Source organism: Notothenia rossii (assembly GCF_949606895.1).
Source record: "Notothenia rossii genome assembly, chromosome: 1".
In the NCBI taxonomy this organism is placed as follows: Eukaryota; Metazoa; Chordata; class Actinopteri; order Perciformes; family Nototheniidae; genus Notothenia; species Notothenia rossii.
Window position 1 is genome coordinate 33,915,994 of NC_136912.1, and position 21,727 is coordinate 33,937,720.

General features: G+C 45.4%; 3 protein-coding genes across 11 annotated transcripts; 2 read left to right on the plus strand and 1 right to left on the minus strand.

Annotated features, from left to right (window-relative positions):
• The first annotated feature begins 374 nt into the window (after nt 1-374).
• Nucleotides 375-1,435, plus strand: LOC307042336 (uncharacterized protein). The gene is made up of 3 exons (XM_079686168.1): nt 375-455; nt 755-982; nt 1,163-1,435. The coding sequence occupies exons 2-3, from the start codon at nt 780-782 to the stop codon at nt 1,344-1,346; spliced, it is 387 nt and encodes a 128-aa protein (XP_079542294.1). The 5' UTR covers nt 375-455; nt 755-779; the 3' UTR covers nt 1,347-1,435.
• Nucleotides 1,436-1,663: 228 nt separating this feature from the next.
• On the minus strand, nt 1,664-19,624 carry LOC307042295 (uncharacterized protein). 8 transcript variants are annotated; one of them, XM_079686110.1, is made up of 12 exons: nt 19,366-19,624; nt 18,961-19,117; nt 18,466-18,673; nt 18,250-18,376; nt 17,758-18,056; nt 17,511-17,601; nt 4,839-4,955; nt 4,637-4,712; nt 4,289-4,544; nt 2,932-3,103; nt 2,613-2,761; nt 1,664-2,522 (listed from the first exon to the last, which is right to left on the minus strand). In XM_079686110.1, exons 3-5 carry the CDS (start codon nt 18,651-18,653, stop codon nt 17,829-17,831), a joined length of 543 nt encoding a protein of 180 aa, XP_079542236.1. In that variant the 5' UTR covers nt 18,654-18,673; nt 18,961-19,117; nt 19,366-19,624; the 3' UTR covers nt 1,664-2,522; nt 2,613-2,761; nt 2,932-3,103; nt 4,289-4,544; nt 4,637-4,712; nt 4,839-4,955; nt 17,511-17,601; nt 17,758-17,828. The 8 variants fall into 7 exon arrangements, with proteins under 8 accessions (XP_079542241.1, XP_079542240.1, XP_079542239.1 ...); XM_079686115.1 differs by having other exon boundaries at nt 18,250-18,342; XM_079686114.1 differs by having other exon boundaries at nt 18,250-18,363.
• On the plus strand, nt 8,468-10,622 carry LOC307022972 (E3 SUMO-protein ligase ZBED1-like). Of its 2 annotated transcripts, none has more exons than XM_079655922.1 (2): nt 8,468-9,758; nt 9,886-10,622. In XM_079655922.1, exons 1-2 carry the CDS (start codon nt 8,603-8,605, stop codon nt 10,260-10,262), a joined length of 1,533 nt encoding a protein of 510 aa, XP_079512048.1. In that variant the 5' UTR covers nt 8,468-8,602; the 3' UTR covers nt 10,263-10,622. The 2 variants fall into 2 exon arrangements, with proteins under 2 accessions (XP_079512048.1, XP_079512049.1); XM_079655923.1 differs by having other exon boundaries at nt 9,889-10,622.
• Nucleotides 19,625-21,727: the final 2,103 nt, after the last annotated feature.

Genomic DNA, 21,727 nt, shown 5'->3' on the forward strand with positions numbered 1-21,727 from the left:
AAAGAGCAACTTCCAGGTTAAAGACACCTGTGAATAAATGTGTAGGAAAATGATGAATACACTAGATTTTCAAAAAGATATACAGAAATATACACTACCAGTGACATCTGGCGTCGTTTTTGTAAGAAATGTTCACTTCCGCATAAAAAAGCCTCGGCACGTGACCTCCCGCGTGTGACGTAACACGGGGGACACAAGGGGGAGAGCGGCCGGTGTAACGTATTAATAAACATGGATCCCAATGCTAGTTTCGACACAGAAGACACAGAAGAAGTTGAACATGAATATTCGAATGCACAATTATAAGGTTGTGACGGACCACAACCTTATAATTATGAGCCTGCTAGGCGTCCAAGAGACCAGGAGCAGCCAAGGATTAGAAGAAATAACGGCCATCGGAGAGAAATTGAGCTGTGGTGTGACGAGAACCAGTGGAGAACTGGGCAGCTATCTTGGTGAGTGATCGGCGTTAGCTACAGAATGTTAGCTAACGTCACATCACAACATTGTAAAGTTAGCTATCATATATCAGGCTATAACTAAAGTAGCATTGATAATATAGTAACGTTACTGGCAGGACTGTTGATACTGATCCATAACAGAAACTAATGCGCAAGTATCAGCCGTATCTCGCGTTACCTAATGCAAATCCACACTACGTTTTACGGTGCTGTGTACCGGAGGGGAGGGAGAGAGCAGCGAACGGGGGGAGAGAGATGTAATACGGTTTCCTGATAAACGTTTTGTTTTGTAGGTGCTTGTGTGGGGAATGCCAGCCCATGACCTCAGCTGTGGAGAGCATGTGCTGCAGGGAGGTGGATCCCTTCTGGGCCCTGGTGGAGAACCTCACCCCCAGACCAGACATAACATGCCTGACACTGCACCCAGGCTTTGAAGCATGCTGTCTGAATCCCTTTGTGCTACAGATAGCCTACATGAACTTCAGGCAGGAGCATGGCCCGCTTCAGGCCAGCAGACATGAGTATGTTTAGATTACAATTAAAAAGATAAATACTCTTAAAGATAATACAGTTGCTATTGACCCCGAGTGTTTAGCAGGTTTCAAAACCCAGAACCTGTAGATGATATACTATATAACACTTGTTGATGATGTTAACAAGGCTATCAAGTTTACCTGTAGATATTGTGTCCCTATCCCCAGGCAATACCGCTACACAGCTTACAGGCAGGTCATCCGCTGGACCTATGGAGTTCTAGGCAGGCACATTAGGAAGCCCTTACCCTCATGTGTTGTGTCTGCCATCAGAAGACAGTTCCCAGAAGAAGGAGGAGGAATTTACAAAGGTTTTGAGTGGCCTCATTTTGGTGACGATCAATACAATTAATCACAATCATAGTGTGTTCGCACTATGTGTTCGCATACACATGCATTTCCAAACATTTTGTCTACCTATGCTGTAAATGTGGTATTTTTTCAATTTACACAAATAAACATGGATTGATTGATAGATAGTGTCTTTTCATTAATAACCACCAAAATACGTTATTTGAACACTCCTCTCGATCGATTTACAAAATAAAAAATAGTATGGCCCGCCCTAATACACCAATGCAGTTTTTAAAGATATACATTTTTCAACACAGAATCATTTAACAAATTACACCATATCCAATCATTTTACGAGTCAGAAAATGCTATCTGTTCATTGCAGTTATTGTTTATTGAATTAGATTACCATGACCTCAACATAATTATGTAGAGTACAAGTCCACAGCCAAGAAAACTTTATTTGCATATCATTTCATTTATGAATATGGAATTATTTATTTAATATTATTATCGCAGCTCAACGAGGCTCCCTCCTGTCAGATGGAGGGAGTAAATACAGCGGCAAGCTTTGGGACCTGTCCCAACATATCCTATGAAGAGAGAAAGAAAATATTGTTATTATATATTAATATTGATTTTTGCACCATCAAAATCTCTTACCAGGTTTTATCTAACAAATAAACAAATGTCAATTTAGAATAATCTTACCCTGAAAACTGTGAACCAAAGAATCTGCTGGTTTCACACTACCGTAATTTTCGGACTATAAGCCGCGCCTTTTTCCCTATTTTTCGACGCTGCGGCTTATATAACGGTGCGGCTAATCTATGGATTTTTATAGCTAACGGCCAACACCTTTAACTCTATGGGCTCTATGGCCGGTCCGCGGACCCCCACCTTTAAGCGGCGGGTTCCAGCAGGAAAAGCTGGAGGCCGGAAAAGAGTGAGACAGGTAGCGCGCAAAAGTAAAAGTGGAACCGAGAGTGGTATGCCGCTGCTGCGGCTTATATTCAGGTGCGCCTTATAGTCCGAAAATTATGGTAATTTCCTGTGTTAAACCGGGAATGCCGTGCCAGATAAAGGCCAACTGCCTCATCCTTGGCGATCTCCTGGCAGGAAGTGGAAAGGGGGGCAGGGGCAGTGGAGGACAAGACTGCATTGCTCTCTCGTAGAGTCTCTGGTGACCTGGAGTAGCCCTCTCTCAGAGACTCCATCAGGGCTGCAGCGTATGCTGAAGGAAGGAAACAAGTGATCACATTCAGTGATATTATAGATGCATCACACAATAAATAATATTTAGGGACCGAGTAAAACAGCTAACCGTATGATGGCTTCTCCTTGATAGGGCAAACTACCCAGCCACCTTTGCAGAACCTTGGGTAGCGAACTGCATAACGCACCTCACCATCACTGGTTCGAGCAACCTCTCTGCTGCTATTGTGGTTAAAGTGCAGGGCTGCCATGAGAAGCCTGTAGAAAAAGCAGATTATGCAGTTCACAAGTTGTTTGTACATATGTGAATAAACTGTTTAACTGATAGCATTATTCGGTTAAACTTCGTATTGTTCGTTAACGGTTAAATGGTTAATTATTAACATCCCTAAGCCGTACACATTATTTCACCATCACATCATATTTACCTGCTGTACATCCCAAGGAAGGAGAACCCAGTGTGCTTTGGTGCAAAGTGCAGGGTGAGGGAGTGAAATGCCTCCAGGGAATGGGTCTGATGCTGTGGAGACAACTTCCGGACATCCTTCACCAATGCTGTTCTCAAAGTCACCCTCTCCAGTTTAATGGCTGCAGTTGTTCCTGTACAAACACATATTTTGTTCTGATGTTACTAGAATTGTCTACATATGCATGTATTAACTACACTGATAAAGCACGATTGTGTGATACTATCAGTAGACCCTCCAGAAAAACACGATTCTGCGATCGCAGAATTTACCGCATAATCAGCAAAATGGCGCATATTTTTAAAAAGCCGCATATTTATCAAAAGACCGCATAATCCCCGCATTTTTCCACACAAAGTTGAGAAACATTTTTTTTAACTCGTCTTGACGTGACGTCATCAGCTCGCGCATCACAGAATGTAAACAACACTTTATAGAGTGAACGTGTGGAGCTCACACGATAGAGAAAACACCAAGATGAAAAAATCTAATCCATCTCATTTACCGACGAACATTTCTACTAAAGACCGGGCAAAAAGTGGGGGGAAACTATTCTGCACCCTGTGCAACTGTGTGTTGGAGCATAAGAGAAAATCGACGGTGACGACCCACTTTAATTCATTCAAACATTCGCTGCTTTCTGCTGCTGCGAACAAGAAAGCCAAACAACTCACATTCACCGAGGGCATCAACCTCAAAAACCCTTTCGAGGGCTACAAGAAACGAAGTGAGTAGCCTACAAGATTGAAGCTGGTCAGATAACGAACGAGTAAATGAAAACAGAATGAGGCGGAGAAGTGTGTGTGTGTGTGTGTGTGTGTGTGGGGGGGGGTGTGTGAGATTAAAATAGCCCAATTGCTTTTACAATAAATAAACATTAAATGTGTTTAATTGAATAGTAAAGGGGTTTAACGTTAGTGGCAGGTTGTGTGTGAGAGAATAAATAAGACAGCCCAATATTTAATTTGTTTTTTATTCTTTTCCCCCGCATATTTAGCATATTTCGCAACTTTCCGCATATTTCGCAACTTCCCGCAATTTCACCGCATAAAATCACATAAAACCCCCGCATATTTAATTGCATAATCAAGGATTTTAGCCCGCATAATCCAGGATTTTAGCCCGCATAATCAAGGATTTTTGCCCGCGTTTTTCTGGAGGGTCTATATCAGGTGTTATTTATATAACGCTTTATTAATGTGTTAGCACACTTTGGGTTATATATTGATGGAGTGCTCTGGAACCAAAATAAACTAAGCACCAACAAGCACTTGGACGACTAAGATGTTTCAGCAACACAGTGTACAGAGTACGTTACCTGGTTCCAGCCACTCCTTGTCCCTTGCTTCTCCCTCCAGAGGTGGATGAGCACAGCAGGGAAATGCAGGAGTGCCGTGTTAATGGATGTCCTGAACATGATTCACCATACTTTGCCACTTGGCTTCCATCACATCTGGATCTCCATCAGGAGTGGAAGCTGCAGTCCAGTACAGGTGATTGATAGGCTGGACTCCACAGCTTCAGGTCCTCACACTCCCTCTCCTTTGCAGCAGCATCCAAAGCTTTCCCTAGACCTGTTTCACAACAGAAACAAAATGTTAAAAAAGAAAATGTAATTATAAACAAATTTCAGCCTAATCAAACCTACCAACATCAAGATACATACTTTTACCAATATGCCAGATATCAAATAAATGAGTCGTTCCTCCTGGACACAACTCCTCCCGCACCCACTTGGCAACCTAAAGAGTGAAACACAACACCTTAATTACTTACTAACTAGTAAGAAAATGCATTTTTTGCTGTTAATATGGTGCGCCAAGAATCTTTGTGTGTACATCTGTCTGTTCGTTCTTGTGTGACTTTACCTGACGATTTCGGTCCCTAATAAGGGCTGAAACTTGCATGTGTTGCTCCTTAAGGAAGTCAATGCTGCGTTTCAGACCCTCTAGTTCACACCAGGTGCTGCTTGGGACCTCTGAGCTCTGTAAAACAACATTATGCAGTCTGTGGCAGCGGGGTGTGGTTTGGGCGCTGGCTGCTGGAGTGAAGGGAGTGGCTCGGCCGGAGGCCAGACAGCTGATCGGAATCAGGTAATCAGTCCCGGAATAAAAGCATGTCGTAACCTGGTTCTGGTCTGTTTCGCAGTAGGCGGGATCCTGGAAGGTCGCAAAAGGACCTGTGAAGGTTCCCACCCGGGCAACGTTTGAGACCCGCGTATATTTTTGTTTGGAGTTAATAAACGCCTGTGTTCAACCAACCTGCTCTTTCCGTCCCTATTTGAACCCTGTGTGAGCGGAGAGGCTCACAGTGGCGCCTGAACAGGGACATCATGTCGGAAAGAGAAACCCCGCTGGGTCAGGCCCTCCAACGTCTCGCTCACATGCAGGAGACCACCACAGCATTACAGCGACAGCAGAGCGAGGCTCTGCTCGGGATCGCCTCGAGCCAGCGCGAGGACCGGGCTCTCCTACGGGAGCTGCTGCAGCGTCCGGCCGCTCGGGAGGCCGATCCCACTACCAACCCGCCCCGACCGCCTTCAATTGCCCTCCAGAAATTTACGGCAGAGGATGATCCGGAGGCATACCTGGACATCTTTGAGGGCACAGCGGCGGCGTGCGGATGGCCGGAGGAGGAGTGGGCAGCGCGGTTATTGCCTCTGCTATCTGGGAGTGCGCATCTAGCCGCCCACAGCCCGCCAGCAGCCTCACGGCATGTGTACCGGCATCTGAGGAAGGCCATCCTGGACCGGCTTGGCAGCACGCCAGAGGGACATCGCCGCCGGTTCCGGGCCCTCCCCTTCGAGGACGCTGACCGGTCCTTCTCCTACGCGCAGCGGCTCCTGGATGCAGCGAGCCGCTGGCTCCAGCCGGGGGTGCGCTCCGCTGAGGAAGTCGTCGGGCAGGTGGCGCTGGAGCAGTTAATCGCCGGCCTGCCATCTTCGACGGCGAATTGGGTCCAGTGCCATCGCCCCGCCAACCTGGAAGCAGCCGTCGTCCTCGCGGAGGACCACCTCTCGCTTCCCCGGCGGAGCATGAAAGAGGAGCCCCGACCACCAGCCGTCTCAGCGGGCAGACCCGTCCCAGCCCTGAGGAGGAGGTTTCCTGGAGCAGCTGCCCTTCCCTCCCCACCATCACACGGCCCCAACCCCGCAGCCCCGACACTTTCCCCCCTAGCTCTACCTTACCCTCCTGTTTTTATCTCTCCCCAGGGTCCGGCCTACGCTTCTGGTCGTCCGGCACCACGGGGGGCTCCTCAGACGTCAGGGCAGGATTGCTGGCGGTGCGGGCAGCCCGGCCACTTCCGACGGGAGTGTCCTCTCATGGAGGTCGGACAGCTGGTTCGGGTTGCAGGACCGATTTGGAAGGGACGTACCGTATACCGGTATGTATACAGGGGGGTACACACCAGGCTCTGATGGACACGGGCTGTAATCAGACGATGATCCATCAGCACCTGGTTCGGCCCGGGGCATTGATTGAAGCATCGTGGGTGAAGGTGAGGTGTGTGCATGGGGATATTCACCAGTACCCGGAGGTGACGCTGGAAATTTCTTATAAGGGGAAAAAGCATAGAGTCAGGGCTGGAGTTAGCACTCGCCTTACGCACCCTCTGATTTTGGGAACGAATTGGCCGGGGTTTGCTCAGCTAGCGGGGGCTATGGGGGTGCAATCACGGACGGCAGGGAAATGTGAATTGTGTGCTGTGTTTAGTGTAGAGTCGGAGGCGGCTGACGACATAGAGGGGGAAACGGAAACGGAGGGGGCCGCGGAGGTCCCTCTGGACCCGCTGTTGTTTCCCGTGGAGGATTTCCCCCTCGAACAGACGAGGGACGAGACCCTTCAGCATGCCTTCGGCCAGGTGGTGAGTATTGATGGCTCCCAGCTACACCCAAACGCAGCACTCACTCACCCACACTTTACGATGGTTAGGGACAGGCTGTATCGTGTAAGCCGTGACACACAGACAGGAGAGATAAATACCCCGTTGTTGGTGCCAAAAAGCCGTCGGGAAATGGTTTTCCAGGCGGCTCATTATAACCCCATGTCAGGTAGGGGTGTCACGGTTACCGGTGTAGACGGTAACCGCGCTAAAATATTTTGACGGTGAGATAACCTTCTGAATTTCAAAACACGGTGTTATGTCGGTGGGTTAAATTACCGCACACCGTTACACCGGGAGAGCTTTCATTTCCCTAATACTCCCACGGTTACACTGTATTACACTGTTACCGCGCTAAATACTTTGCATTTCAAAACATAATGTTATCTATGTGCGTTACTAGAGCTCTACACCACACACGTGACACTTTCGAACGTTCGCAGGCGCCACTAGTCCTAGGTTCTTTTATCACACTCTCTCACTTTAAGCATGGCAGCAGAAGAAGGAAGCCGCGATGGTACCATTTTTCCACCTTCTAAGCGCAGAAGATCAGAAGTGTGGTCCTACTTTGGATATTTAAAAAACTCCGAGGGGCAACTGGTGGAGGACGGTGCCCCCGTGTGCAGGACATGCCGGCGGAAGGTATCCGCGAAAGGGAGCAACACATCGAATTTGCTCACTCATCTACGAGACCATCACCCGCAGCTGCACAGCCAGTGCAAGGTATATTTGTTAATACTAACACATAGTTTTAGCTGAAATGCTCGAAATAACTTTTGCCTTCGGGTAAAGGGGAAATGTAACAATTATATCCGACTGTCAATCATGTTAAATCTTGATAATTACATTACATTAGCAAATGCACCTGCTCTCGTGTGTTCACCATTCTTAGATCGGCGCTAAACGCCATTCTAAGCTAAGTTGAATAGCTAAACTTTGATATGCCATGAGACAGTGAAAATAGTGCAGTGAAACACATTAATGATTAAGTTACTTCTGACTTTGGGTCAAGGGATAATGCAACGATATACCCGATTGTCTAAAATGTTAAACCTTGATATTAAATGTCAGTGTAAGCACGCCCACTGCTAGCATTTTAAAATACATCCTACTGCGGTGCCATGCTCTATTCGTTGGTAGCTAGTGCACTACTAAACGCCATTGTAAGGCGCTAAACAGCTTAGTTCTCATACAGTACTGGCTTCTTGCCTAATAACCTAAACTTACCATTTACCTGCATCAACATTACACTTTTAAGGTAATAAATTAATGTAGGTATTTGACTTCATACGCAAACTTGATGATTGTTGAATAGTAACTTAATGGCTGTTTTTCTCTCTCTCTCTCTCTCTCTCTCTCTCTCTCTCTATATATATACATATATATATATATACATATATATACATATACATACATATATATACATATATATATATATATATACATATATATACATATATACATATATATACATATATATATATATACATATATATACATATATATATATATACATATATATACATATATACACATATATACATATATATACATATATATATATATATATATATATATATATATATATATATATATATATATATAGAGTGGAGCAACATCAAGGCCATCCCCATCCACATCAGGAACCCAGACCCTGCAACAGGTGTTTCAAAAACAAGCAGCTCATGCACCTGGGTCCAAAAATGCAGACGAGCTAACGGAAGCCATTGCATTTGCCATTGCAAAAGACATGATGCCTTTCCAAATGGTGGAGCGGCCGGGCTTCTTAAAGATAATGAAGACTGCCGTGCCTCACTACAAAGTTCCAACAAGGAACTACTTTTCGAAGACGGCCATTCCGAAGATGTACAACACGGTGAAGACTGATGTGAAGAAGAGTTTGGCACAGGCTGACTACTTTGCGGCTACTACGGATCTTTGGACCAGTGAAAGAGGGGGAGGAGAGCCGTACATCAGCTTCACAGTCCACTTCATCACCCCAGAATGGCAACTGACCTCCCACTGCTTGGAGAGCCATTTTTTTCCAGATGACCACACAGCCCAAAATATTGAAGAATTTTTTGACAACATGCTGGAAGAGTGGGATATACCCAAAACCAAACTAGTCGCCGTGACAACAGACAACGCTGCCAATATGGCCAAGGCCTTTGAAGATTACACCGAACTGTGGCTGGGATGCTTTGGTCACAACTTAAACCTGGCCATATCGAAGGCCCTGAGGATGCAGAGGGTGGACGCTGCAGTGAAGGCCTGTCGGCATCTCGTCCAAGCATTCTCTCGGAGCTGGAAGAAAAAGCGAGCACTCCGAGAAAAGCAAGTGGTCCTCAACCTGCCCCAGAAGGCCCTTATTCATGATGTGGTCACCAGATGGGGATCTACATTCAAGATGGTTGAAAGATTCCTCAGCCAGCAGCAGGCAGTCTGTGCTGCACTGGCCACAGAGAGGGGGGTTTGGCATCTGATGCCTAAAGACACTGACATCTCGGTTCTGGAGCAACTCTGCCAGCTCCTTGAGCCTCTCAGCACATTCACAGACGCACTCTGTTCCGAGACACGTGTGACCTTGTCTGCAATCAAGCCTGTCCTGGACCACATTACAGGGGATGTCCTTGACGAGGAGGGTGAGCAGGATTCAGCCCTGCTGAAGAACATGAAACGGGCCATTAGGGAGGATCTTACCAAACGATACACCGGGAACAAGGTAAATGAGGTGATGCAGATGGCCTGCTTCATTGACCCTCGCTTCAAGACCAGCTTTATAGAAGCCCCTGTTGATGATTTTGTGGACAGCTGTGTTCAGGAGGCCCTGAATCTGGCACCTCCACAGATCAGACAAGAGCCAGAAGAGGAACAGTCCTACAGCAGTACCCCCACAGCAGCAGCAGGTGAGTGTATGTGGAATGGTGTGTAATGTTTTGTGTGTAATGTCTTCTGTATTTATGTATGTATGTTACTTGACACCTTAATTTGCCCCTCGGGATTAATAAATGATACTCTACTACTCTACTCTAGCAGCAGCAGCAGCAAAACAGAAAAGCCTAGCTGGGCTCAGTGGGCTGCTGAAAAAGATAACTTCAGCAAGGCAGCAGCGAGAAGAGCAGGCTTCAGGTCCAGCCACCCCAGAGGATAAGGTGAGGGAGGAGGTCAGGGTGTACCTGTCTTTGCCACCCATCCAAGCGGAGGACGATCCACTGGTGTGGTGGAGAGGGCACGCATCTGAGTTGCCTCATCTTGCCAGGATGGCAAAAAAGCTGATGTCTATCCCGGCGACCAGCGTGCCTTCCGAGAGGGTTTTCAGCGCAAGTGGGTATATTGTTTCCCCACTTAGGAACTGTCTGAAAGCAGACAAGGTTAACATGCTAACCTTTTTGCACTTTAACCTAAAGTGAGAGAACTGAATCACCGCCAGGTTATTTGACAATTGTGAATGTGTAATTGTGAATGTGTAAAAAGATACATCAAAATACTTGAATATGTGCATTTGGTTACTAGTATACAGTCCTTTTTTATTCGTTTTAAATATGTTTAATATTGACAGCATTTATGATAAGTTATTTTACACAGTCTGGTTCATCTTTGTTCTGAGTAGTTAGTTCAAGTAAAATGTAAAATCTGCACAGGCTGCACTTCATTTTATGTTATGTTCCTTCAAAACCAGTTTTGCCTTACCTCGTTGTTGAATCCTGCACTTCTCATAGAGTTTTTTTTTATTTTTAACATTATATTGTAATAAACACTCTACTTTTTAACCCATTGCTGAATGCCCCCTATTTCCATGTACTCTCATCTCCAGGTTGGATGTGGATGTTTGGGGAACAACGTTGTTGTTCGAGGTCTTCGGATCGGTACCTGGTCACCTTAATGTTAACACTAAAAAAAAAAAAATTACCGAGATAATATCGTAAACCGTGGTAATTTTGGTCACAATAACCGTGAGCCGAAAATTTCACACCGTGACACCCCTAATGTCAGGTCACCTAGGGTATGACAAATCACTACACCGGATAATGGCCCGATTTTATTGGCCGGGCATTCGCGCAGATGTGAAGGGTGGTGTGCATCTTGCCGTTTATGTCAGCTGGTTAACCCGCCGGCCATCCCCAGAGGGCCTTTGCGCCCGTTACCATTGATTGAGGTGCCTTTTGAGAAAGTTGGTATGGACCTCATCGGGCCATTAGACTGGAGTGCACGGGGATATCGCTTTGTACTAGTCCTAGTGGATTATGCAACGCGATATCCCGAGGCAGTGCCGCTGCGTAATATCTCTGCAAAGAGCGTCGCGCAGGCACTGTTTCACATTATCTCCCGAGTCGGGATCCCGAAAGAGATCCTGACTGACCAGGGCACACAGTTTATGTCACGCACACTACGCGAGCTGTATGAACTATTGGGCGTCCATTCAATACGGACTAGTGTTTACCGTCCGCAGAACGACGGCCTGGTGGAACGGTTTAACAAAACACTAAAGAACATGGTTCGTAAGTTCGTTCACGAAGATAGCCATAATTGGGATAAATGGCTAGATCCTCTGTTGTTTGCAGTGCGGGAGGTGCCCCAGTCCTCCACGGGATTTTCTCGCTTTGAGCTGTTATTTGGTAGGAAGCCCCGGGGTGTTTTGGACCTAGTTAAGGAAAACTGGGAGGAGGGTCCAAGCACCAGTAAGAACGAAATATAGTACGTTATGGACCTGCGAGCAAAAATCCACTCACTGGGGCAGAAATCACGGGAGAATTTGCTCCAGGCTCAGGAACGTCAGCAGCGCCTGTACAACAGAGGGTCGAAACTGAGACAATTTTCACCGGGAGATAAAGTGCTTGTATTACTCCCATCCTCTAGCTCTAAACTACTCGCCAAGTGGCAAGGACCCTTCGTGGTCACACGACGAGTGGGGGACGTAGATTATGAGGTGGTGCGTTCTGACAGGGGGGGAGCAACACAGATTTACCACCTTAACCTCCTGAAAGCATGGAGGGAGGTGGCGTCGGTTTCTCTGGCCACCACGATGATTGAGAGAGATGAGTTGGGACCGGAGGTCATTAAAAGCAACAAAGTAGCCCCGGTCTGTTGTGGCGACAATCTCTCACCGGGCCAGAGAGCAGACGTTGCTTCGTTGCAAAGGCAGTTTGCCGACGTGTTCTCTACGCTGCCAGGGCGCACCTCTCTCATACACCACCGCATAGAAACGCTCCCGGGCGTGGCCATTCGTTCACGGCCCTATCGGCTGCCTGAACACAGGAGGAAAATTGTTCAGGCGGAGCTTCAGGCTATGCTAGAGATGGGAGTGATAGAAGAGTCCACCAGTGACTGGTGTTGCCTCGTCGTGCTGGTACGTAAGTCCGACGGGTCAATCCGGTTCTGTGTGGACTACCGCAGGGTGAACGAGGTGTCCAAATTTGATGCTTATCCAATGCCCCGGGTCGACGAACTCCTGGATCGGCTCGGCACTGCTCGCTTTTACACGACGCTGGATTTAACCAAAGGCTATTGGCAGATTGGCCTCGTTCTTCTTGTGCATACTGAAATTTTATAATTTTTATTTAGCTTTTTAGACCCGTTTTTAAATTGGTCTGCTGCGCTTTTAAAAACGTTTTAAAAGCTTGAGTTTTTGGGCTGTTTTGTGCCGGTGCCTCGCTGTGACTGGATTGTTTGCTCTCTGCCTGAGCTTTCGCTCCTTCGGACTCTGGATTGCTGTCTGTCCTGCCGTGCTGTCGGGGGCTGATGCACCTGAGCTGCGGATTCACCTGAGCTGCGGATCCTGAATTGGGTGTGTTAAGGCACTATGTTGCCTAAAGCTACCCTTGTGTTCGCTTTCTTCCTGGGATTAATTGTCAGACCGCATGTCGGCAAAACTGACGGGTTGCCTCCCAGCAATATCTCTATTCACTTCGGACTTTCAGATGGTGGAACCTCTGGAGCGCTGACTCTATCGGATAGTTTTTACCAAAAGCTGATGTTTCATGGCACGAAATGCGCTCTCCCGTTTGCCCTATTTACTCTGGACTCGCTAATATCGAAGGATTGGAGCAGCCCCGCCCCCCCGAGGAGCGACGCGTCCAGAGCCCATGTGAAAAAATCATCTTCCAGACTGTTAATATTGTTACCGCTACTACTCTCTGGTAACGTTAACATTAACCCTGGTCCTGAGTGTTTCTCTGCTTCCTTGCATAATTTGCCAACTCCGAATGAGTTTAGCTGTAGGCAAGGATTGGGTTTTCTGCATGTTAATGCTAGAAGCCTAGTGCCCAAATTAGATGTTTTCAAGACCTGGTTTTTAGTTGCTAAACCTGATATTGTTGTAGTTTCTGAAACCTGGTTAAAACCGTCTGTCACTGACACTGTTATTCACATTGATGGATATAATGTATTCAGAACGGATCGTAAGGGCAGAGCTGGTGGTGTTGCAATATACACTGCTGAGAAACTACAGTGCTCAGTCCTTCACTCTATTTCAATTCCAAGGCAATTTGAGTTGCTAGCAGTCCAAATAACTATAGCAAATGCTCCTCTCACTGTTATTGGCTGTTATAGGCCTCCATCGGCCATCATGGATGCAACTACTAGCCTTACTGAATTGTTGTCTATGTTTTCTTCTGAAATCATATTAATGGGTGATTTAAATTGGGACTGGTTGAGTGATAAATCTTCACAGTTTAAGCAGGTTTGTGATTCTTTGAACTTAACTCAGCTTATTGATAGTCCCACTAGAATAAACCCTGCCAAACCCAATAACGATACCCTTATAGATGTCATTCTAACAAATGCAGCTCATAAGTATGTGTCTGTTGGTGTTTTTCCTAATGATATCAGTGACCATTGCACTATTGCTTGCGTTAGGAGCACTAAGTTGCCCAAAGCCAAGGGCCTTATTGTCCTCAGGCGCTGCTTCAAACACTTCTCTGAGCAGGCTTTCCTACACGATCTGGCGGAGGTTAAATGGCACTTCATAGCGTTAATTCCATCTGTTGATGTTGCCGTCCAATTTTTTATTGATCACTTTTTATCGATTATTAATAGACATGCCCCCCTTAGAAAATTCAGAGTCAAGAATAGGAACACTCCATGGTTTACTAGAGAACTATCTGATCTAATTCATGATCGAAATAAGCGATGGTCTTTAGCTAGAAAGTCTAACACTAGTGATGACTGGCTTCTTTTTCGTGTCCTCAGAAATAAATGTTCAGCCCTTATTAAAAAAGCTAAAACTGATTACTATCTGAGCTTAACCACTGATTGTTTTAATGACCATTCTAAGTTCTGGAAAACAATTAAATCACTTCAGAACAAGAAAGTTTCTAGTTTCCCACAAAAACTGAAGGTCAGTGATTATTTTATTTCAGATTCAGATGGTATGTCTAATGCTTTCAATGCTCACTTCAAAAAGGCTGGTCACATTTTTGATGAGCAAAGTCATGACTCTCTAAATGGTCGTACTCACAGCCCTAGTCAAGAGATGAGCTCCCCTGTTTTTGATTTTGCTTCTTTCTCGGTCTCTGAAGTCTTACAGGGTTTGCACTCAATTGATCCTAAAAAGTCTGCCGGGCCTGACGGCCTCGACCCATTCTTTTTAAAAATTGCAGCTCAGATTATAGCACAACCAGTAACTGATATTTTTAATCTCTCCCTGTCCACTCACACACTGCCAGCTCTGTGGAAGCAAGCTCTGGTATCGCCCCTCTTGAAAGCTGGTGATCCCACTGAGTTAAATAATTATCGTCCTATCTCAAATCTTTCTATGTTATCAAAGATTCTTGAGTCCCTAGTTTCTACTCAGCTAAAACTTTTTTTAAATTCACACAACATCCTTAACCCTATGCAATCTGGATTCAGATCAGAGCACAGTACTGTGACTGCCAGTCTGAAAGTCTTAGATGATATCAAGGCTGCTTTGGATAACAAATCTGTTTGTGTTGCATTGTTTATTGACCTAGCCAAAGCATTTGATACTGTAGATCACCACATTATGTCTAATGTTATGTTGGTGTCTCGTTTCGGTCATAATGCCATTTGTTGGTTTCAGAGTTATCTAACCGACCGTACTCAATGCGTCAGGTTGGGTAGCACTGTCTCTGACCCTGTCACCTTGGAGAAGGGCGTTCCACAGGGCTCTATTTTGGGGCCTTTGCTCTTTTTATTATATGTAAACAATATTTGTAATCAGATGCAATTTTCTACCTATCATATGTATGCTGATGACACTATTGTATATTCATGTGCTCCTTCTCTGGACATGGCCGTTTCCAATTTAAAATCTGATTTTATCACGCTGCAGCATGCACTTCTTGATTCCAAACTGCTTTTGAACAGTAAGAAAACCAAAGCAATGCTTTTTGGTCCCAAGTCAGCGTCCTCTTGCCTCTCCATTGACACCCTTGATGGCGTCTCTGTGGAGTTTGTTGATATCTACAAATATCTTGGCTTTTGGTTGGACAGTAATCTGAACTTCAAACACCATATCGAAGTTCTAACAAAGAAATTGAAATTCAGTCTTGGCTTCCTTTACAGACTTAAATGTTGTTTTTCAACTTCATCCCGTAAAAGGTTGGTCTCTGGCTTATTCCTGTCCCAGCTGGACTACGGTGACACCATTTATAGATTTGCCTGTCCCACTGTCTTGGCCAAACTTGACCCACTCTACCATGCTGCACTGCGTTATATATCAAATGCACCCTATAGGACTCATCATTGCACACTGTATAGCCTAACTGGATGGTCCTCACTCACTATGCGTAGGATGCAGCATTGGTTTTTATTAATGTATAAAGCCATTTTAGGAAATCTTCCACTCTACATATGTGCCAGATTTGCTCCAGTTTGTGACTTTTACAACCTCAGATCCAGTGCCTTGATACGGTTCCAGGTTCCTGCCGTGCGGACTGAGGCTGGAAAAAGGAGTCTCTTTTATTATGGTCCTTGGTCTTGGAATGACCTTCAATCACGCCTCAAACTGACGGCACTTGTTTCTATAGCCTGTTTTAAATTGAAGTTGTCAGAAGTCCTTACCACCAGCTGCTCTTGCAGTAATAAGTAGTGCCTTTCTTACTGTCCTAATGTGCACAATGTAGTAACTGCTTTTTTTCGTCTTTTGTTTTCTTAGTTATGTTCTCTGTATTTTATATGTTTGTGTTATGTGTTATGTGTAACGTTGCTGCCTTCTTGGCCAGGTCAGCATTGTAAATGAGATTTTATCTCAATGCTTTTTATCTGGTTAAATAAAGGTTAAATAAAAAAATAAATAAAGATTCCCCTTTCTCCAGAGTCTAAGGAAAAAACGGCCTTCTCCACTCCGTATAGTTTATACCAATTCATCACACTTCCTTTCGGGTTGTTCGGAGCTCCAGCCACCTTCCAGCGGCTCATGGACCGGGTGCTGCGTCCCCACTCTGCATATGCTGCTGCTTACTTGGATGATGTCATCATTCACAGTGAGACATGGGAGCAGCATATGCAGCAGGTGGGGGCGGTGCTCGAGTCCCTGAGGCAGGCGGCGCTCACGGCCAACCCGAAGAAGTGTGCGGTTGGACGGAGGGAGGTACGGTATCTGGGGTACCACTTGGGCGGCGGGCAGGTGCGGCCACAGATAGAGAAAACAACCGCCATTTCAGCCTGTCTGGCGCCCAAGACGAAAAAAGAGGTCAGGAGGTTCATGGGGCTGGCCGGCTACTACAGGCGATTCATCCCGTCCTTTTCGGAGCTGACCAATCCCCTGACCGACCTGACCCGAAAGGGTGCTTCAGATCCGGTCCAGTGGACGGAGCGGTGTCAGCTGGCGTTTGAGAGGGTTAAAAAAGCCCTCTGTGGTAAGCCGCTTCTGTATTCTCCTGACTTCTCTCTCCCTTTTGTGTTGCAGACCGACGCCTCGAACAGTGGGGTGGGGGCCGTTTTGTCCCAGCACGTAGAGGGGGTCGACCGCCCCGTACTGTACATTAGTCGTAAGCTCGCCCAGAGGGAGGTGAACTACAGTACGGTGGAAAAGGAGTGCCTCGCCATACGGTGGGCGGTCGGCGCCCTGCGGTACTACCTCCTGGGGCGCCCTTTCACCCTCTGGTCGGACCATGCCCCGCTCCAGTGGCTCCACCGCATGAAGGATGCCAACGCTTGGATCACTCTGTGGTATCTGGCGTTACAGCCTTTCAACTTCAAGGTGATCCACAGGCCGGGTAACCGGATGGTCGTGGCTGATTTCCTCTCTCGCTCTGCGGAGGGGGGGGGGGAGAGTCAGCTTGCGGCCGGCGGGATCCCGGCCTGAGTCGGGCGGTGGGGGTATGTGGCAGCGGGGTGTGGTTTGGGCGCTGGCTGCTGGAGTGGAGGGAGTGGCTCGGCCGGAGGCCAGACAGCTGATCGGAATCAGGTAATCAGTGCCGGAATAAAAGCATGTCGTAACCTGGTTCTGGTCTGTTTCGCAGTAGGCGGGATCCTGGAAGGTCACAAAAGGACCTGTGAAGGTTCCCACCCGGGCAACGTTTGAGACCCGCGTATATTTTTGTTTGGAGTTAATAAACGCCTGTGTTCAACCAACCTGCTCTTTCCGTCCCTATTTGAACCCTGTGTGAGCGGAGAGGCTCACACAGTCATATCACTAACCGTGTCACATCTGACGAAAGCACATCTGATTTGTGTGACTGATAACGTTAACTTACCTGGACAAGTTGAAGATCCAAAACCTTGTTTATTCTGTCCTCGATCAAGGAGTAGGTGCCATATTTGGCACAATGGCCAGGAGAGTCTGACCTATGAGTGTCAAAAACAGTTTAATTCAGACGTTAAAGCCCAAAAAACAATGCAAAGCAGTTATTGTAAGTTGCTTTGGATAAAGCTAAATGAATGTAATTTAAATATTGTTTTGACCTCTTTTTGATATCAATAATACAAGCTGAAGTTTTCTACCTGCAGTCACCAGAGAGGATTAGCCCACCCCCCATCTCCTTCAGTTCTCGGATGATCCCAGCCTGCTTAGTTCACCAGGCCTGCACGATAGTAGGGATTGTGTACAGGCGTTGATGGCGGAAGATGGTGCCGACACTGATGCACTGAAGCCCTAACAGTTTCAACATCCGTATTGTCTGGGTAGCCATGGAACCTGAAAAGTGGATGGCCCCACTCAGTAACAGGTTGCAGGCTGGCATGTTTCTGTACAGCATTGGCTGGTTCTGCCAAAAACGCTCATACCCACATGCTGCACATACCTAAGAGATGTGAAAAGCAGAACATTGCCAGTACAACTCTTAGTCAGTCAAAAATCAATTATACCATAAAACTAATGAAGTATAGACACAGTGAATTGATAAAACATAAAAATAAAATAAAACAAACATTTACATACAGGTTATGATACAACCTTTATTTTTACATCAGTGGAATTCACACATATCCTCTTACTTGTTTTATCTTTATATACGTTCCCTCTTGCTGCTCCACATTACCCTGGGTTTCCCCACAACAGGAAGGGCAAATGGTGAACAAGGACATCAGCTGGGTTTGGCACACAATGAACTTGTCAGCAGCACTGAAAAAAAAAAAAAAAAATCTTGTTTTTTCTGACCGACACAATTTGGTAATACAGTACACATCATCTAAAATTAAAAGAAGCCTTACTTGAGATCAACATTAGTTCGCTGCAGTGGCTCTTTTGATGGTTCCTCGTCAGACGACTCGCTCATCATTTCCTCCTCTGGGCTCCATGGCATATCCCCAGGGTGGTCCATGGTTACAGAAGATGACTCATCATCACTGTGTGCAGGACTGGGCAGTGGAGATTCTGTCTGACACCCCACACTGACCATCCTGGGCTGTACCTGGACAGCTAGGATAAAAAGATATATATTATATAATTGTGCCTGCCATAAACAACAGCCCTGCCATACAATCTACCTTTACAAAGCTTATGTTCAGGTTTTGTTGACATTCGGGCTGAGGTTTTTTAATGCATTTATATGTTAATTATTGAGGTCATAGCAAGTCTTGGAGTTCTAACAGCCTGCATCTTACTGAGATGTTTTTCTAATATGTTTTTAACATGTACAAAAACTATGCAGAGTCTTTATCGCGTTTTGATTTAAAATGGGCGCGCTACTTCTGTGTTACATTTACCTGATGAACGATGGAAAGGTCTGAGGTTACACTGTGAGCCGCAGTGAAGCACAGATGTTGGCTGAGGAACCAGTGGAGAGACGACCTCTTGCTCTGGGTCTATAAGCCCAGCATCACTGGCTGTAGGTGAATCTGCAATACTGTTGTCTCCCAAAGTCTTGAAAACACACACATGAAACACCTGATTACACATGAAAATAAATAGCAACTGCGTCATTAGATATGCAAATAAAGTCCCCACGCCAATTCTAGCTAACATTATCCATTATGACTTAGCAAGTGGGTTTAACAAGCTAGCAACATTAACTTACAACAATAAATACTAAACACACGTTGCTTGTCATTATTGAAATCATTATACTGACTAATTTGGAAGTTAGCAAAAGTTAGAAAAACAATACTTACGGTGCACAGTTCACGTTTTCGTTTTGCTGAATCTCTGACCGACGCTCCCGCGCTCTCACTCCAGCCTGCTGCTGCTGCTGCCGGAGCTGTCTTGACGGAACCGCACTAGCTATCAGCCTCACACGGTCCTGGCTTCGATATCCCATACTGCACTCCATCACATCACTTGACTCATAATCCTCCAGTCGAAAATGGGCGCCACAAACGACCGCGTTTTTCGTCACAGACGCAGCATTGAAGTCCCGTCTCTTTGTCTGCACAAAACGAATCCAGGACCGAAAGCTAGCAAGCTTTCTTTTCCTGTTAGGGAAATAGTGGACTCGATGTCCTGACAGGCTGGTATTTGTGCAACCTGCACAAACACAATACTGCACCATGATTACAAATGGTGAAATACAATGTAAAACTACCAAAAATACCAGCTCCTTAAAACACAACCGCTCTACTCAACGCAACTCCACTATACCCGTGGCCAAAGAGCGGAGATGTGTCCCCTGTGTGATGTAATATGACGCATTGACCTTAAAGAAAAGCCGTTTTTAAGAGCAGAGCTCAAAATTGCTCCTTTCCCTCTGAATTCCTGCCCTTATGTCTCGTAAAACATATCAAATCCTGCATTCACTTTTTTAATTGTAATTTTCAAGCAAGTTTAAGCATAAATGTAGAAAAAATAAAAACCTGCAAGATGCTCTTTAAGCTCCGACGTTATCGGTCGGTACTGGAGAGAGACAGGTAAAACATATCTGTCATATATCTTGCTACACAAACATTATATTGCAGTTTTAGTGTCGCCAACTCCGTTTCTAATATGCAAAAAGACAGCAAAATGCGTCTATGATTATTTTTTGTATTTTAGATCTTTTCAATCCACGCCTGCTTGCGAGGGGGCGAGGCAGTTTACACGCTGCTACATGCAGCAACACACACACACGGAGGAGATGGCAGGGAGAACGCGTTCCGAGGTGTGGTTCAACTTTACCCGTCTCGATGGTCGTTACCAAAAGTGCAATAAGAGTTTAGCATGTAAGGGCGCCGGTAACACGAGCAATTTGTCTAAACATTTAGCAAAAGTGCACCACATTCAGATGGAGAAATGCACCGGGTTCGACTGTCTTTCTGGTAGCGCTGTAGCCCCCCCCCCATCCACGAGTAACGTTTCCACGTCAGGTGTTATGAATGCTAGCAGCGACACACGGAGTTAACTCAATTATACAAACATGGGTTGATTATTAGAGGTAACTGAGTTATTTATTTTGTTAAAGTTTCAGCTATTCTGTTTACAGTTCTATCCGATTATTTAATACGATGTATACGATTGTTGTTTCTTTTGATGTGAAATATTATGTATTTAATTATTACCAGTATTAATTTACATTTAATTTTGCATTAAAAAATCATTAAAATCATTAATGAAGTTTCAGCTCAGACCCCACGCTTAATAAGTCTCCCCCTGGCCCACCTACATTTCTCCAGGCCCACCCACACAATAATTCCTTGCTACGCCACTGGTGTCCACTTAAAATCAATTCAAACACCATGACACAATTCCATCAGATTAATGATAAAAACCTAGAGGACATTATTCAACTTCTGAAACAGCCTGATCTCACCAGAATGCGTGACTCCACCATGACTCCTTAACACCACATTGCGTGGTGGAGTCACGAACTTTGCTACATTAACGTGTCGGCAACACGCAAACAACCCCTATGTAAAGTGAATGAGGCTCCTTTGTCGTGGTGCACACACGCATTTCTACAACGTCCCGCAGTGAACTTTTATTCCATAAAACGTTTTTAAAATCTACTTTATAGCTTGTAGCATCTCACGGGAGGCTTATTTTATTTTATTTGTATTCATAATAATTTTTATTTTTCGTCAGAATGTAAAAATTATATTAGTTACAGATTTTTGTTCTCAAAAAACAGTGCATTGTGTGTAATACAACTGTGATTTTTATTAAATTAGTTAGTTTTTAAGGAAGGCCAGAGCTTCAGCTGTGTCAAATAGATTGTTCCCTTTAGTTAACGTTATTTAAAAGATAATGATCATGTCCCCTATATTACGAGCGTCCATTCCCATTGGATAACGGATAATTTTACACTTGGAAGTAAGTATTCTCCTTACTGTCGATTGATTTGACAGTGATATCTGCACTACTCATCAACTCAAAAACACCAGATTTTCCTTTTTAATGACACAACATTGATTGGTTTGAATTGTGTACAATGCTTTTGTATTTTCCCCCTTCGATTCGGAGACAAGCTAAAAGCAATAGGTTTTAATAAACTATCGGTGAGCTGGATGCAATCCTACCTGGAGGGGAGAGAACAGATGGTGGAGGTAAACGGTACTCTGTCCC

Coding starts and splice junctions, on each gene's coding strand:
- LOC307042295 (XM_079686111.1), bottom strand. CDS start 18,653: ATGGTCAGTGTGGGGTGTCAGACAGAATCTCCACTGCCCAGTCCTGCA. Junction 18,377..18,465: donor CGAACTAATGTTGATCTCAA/GTAAGGCTTCTT, acceptor TTTTTTTTTCAG/TGCTGCTGACAAGTTCATTG. Junction 18,057..18,249: donor CGTATATAAAGATAAAACAA/GTAAGAGGATAT, acceptor CACATCTCTTAG/GTATGTGCAGCATGTGGGTA.
- LOC307022972 (XM_079655922.1), top strand. CDS start 8,603: ATGATGCCTTTCCAAATGGTGGAGCGGCCGGGCTTCTTAAAGATAATG. Junction 9,759..9,885: donor TACCCCCACAGCAGCAGCAG/GTGAGTGTATGT, acceptor ACTCTACTCTAG/CAGCAGCAGCAGCAAAACAG.
- LOC307042336 (XM_079686168.1), top strand. CDS start 780: ATGACCTCAGCTGTGGAGAGCATGTGCTGCAGGGAGGTGGATCCCTTC. Junction 983..1,162: donor CTTCAGGCCAGCAGACATGA/GTATGTTTAGAT, acceptor CCCTATCCCCAG/GCAATACCGCTACACAGCTT.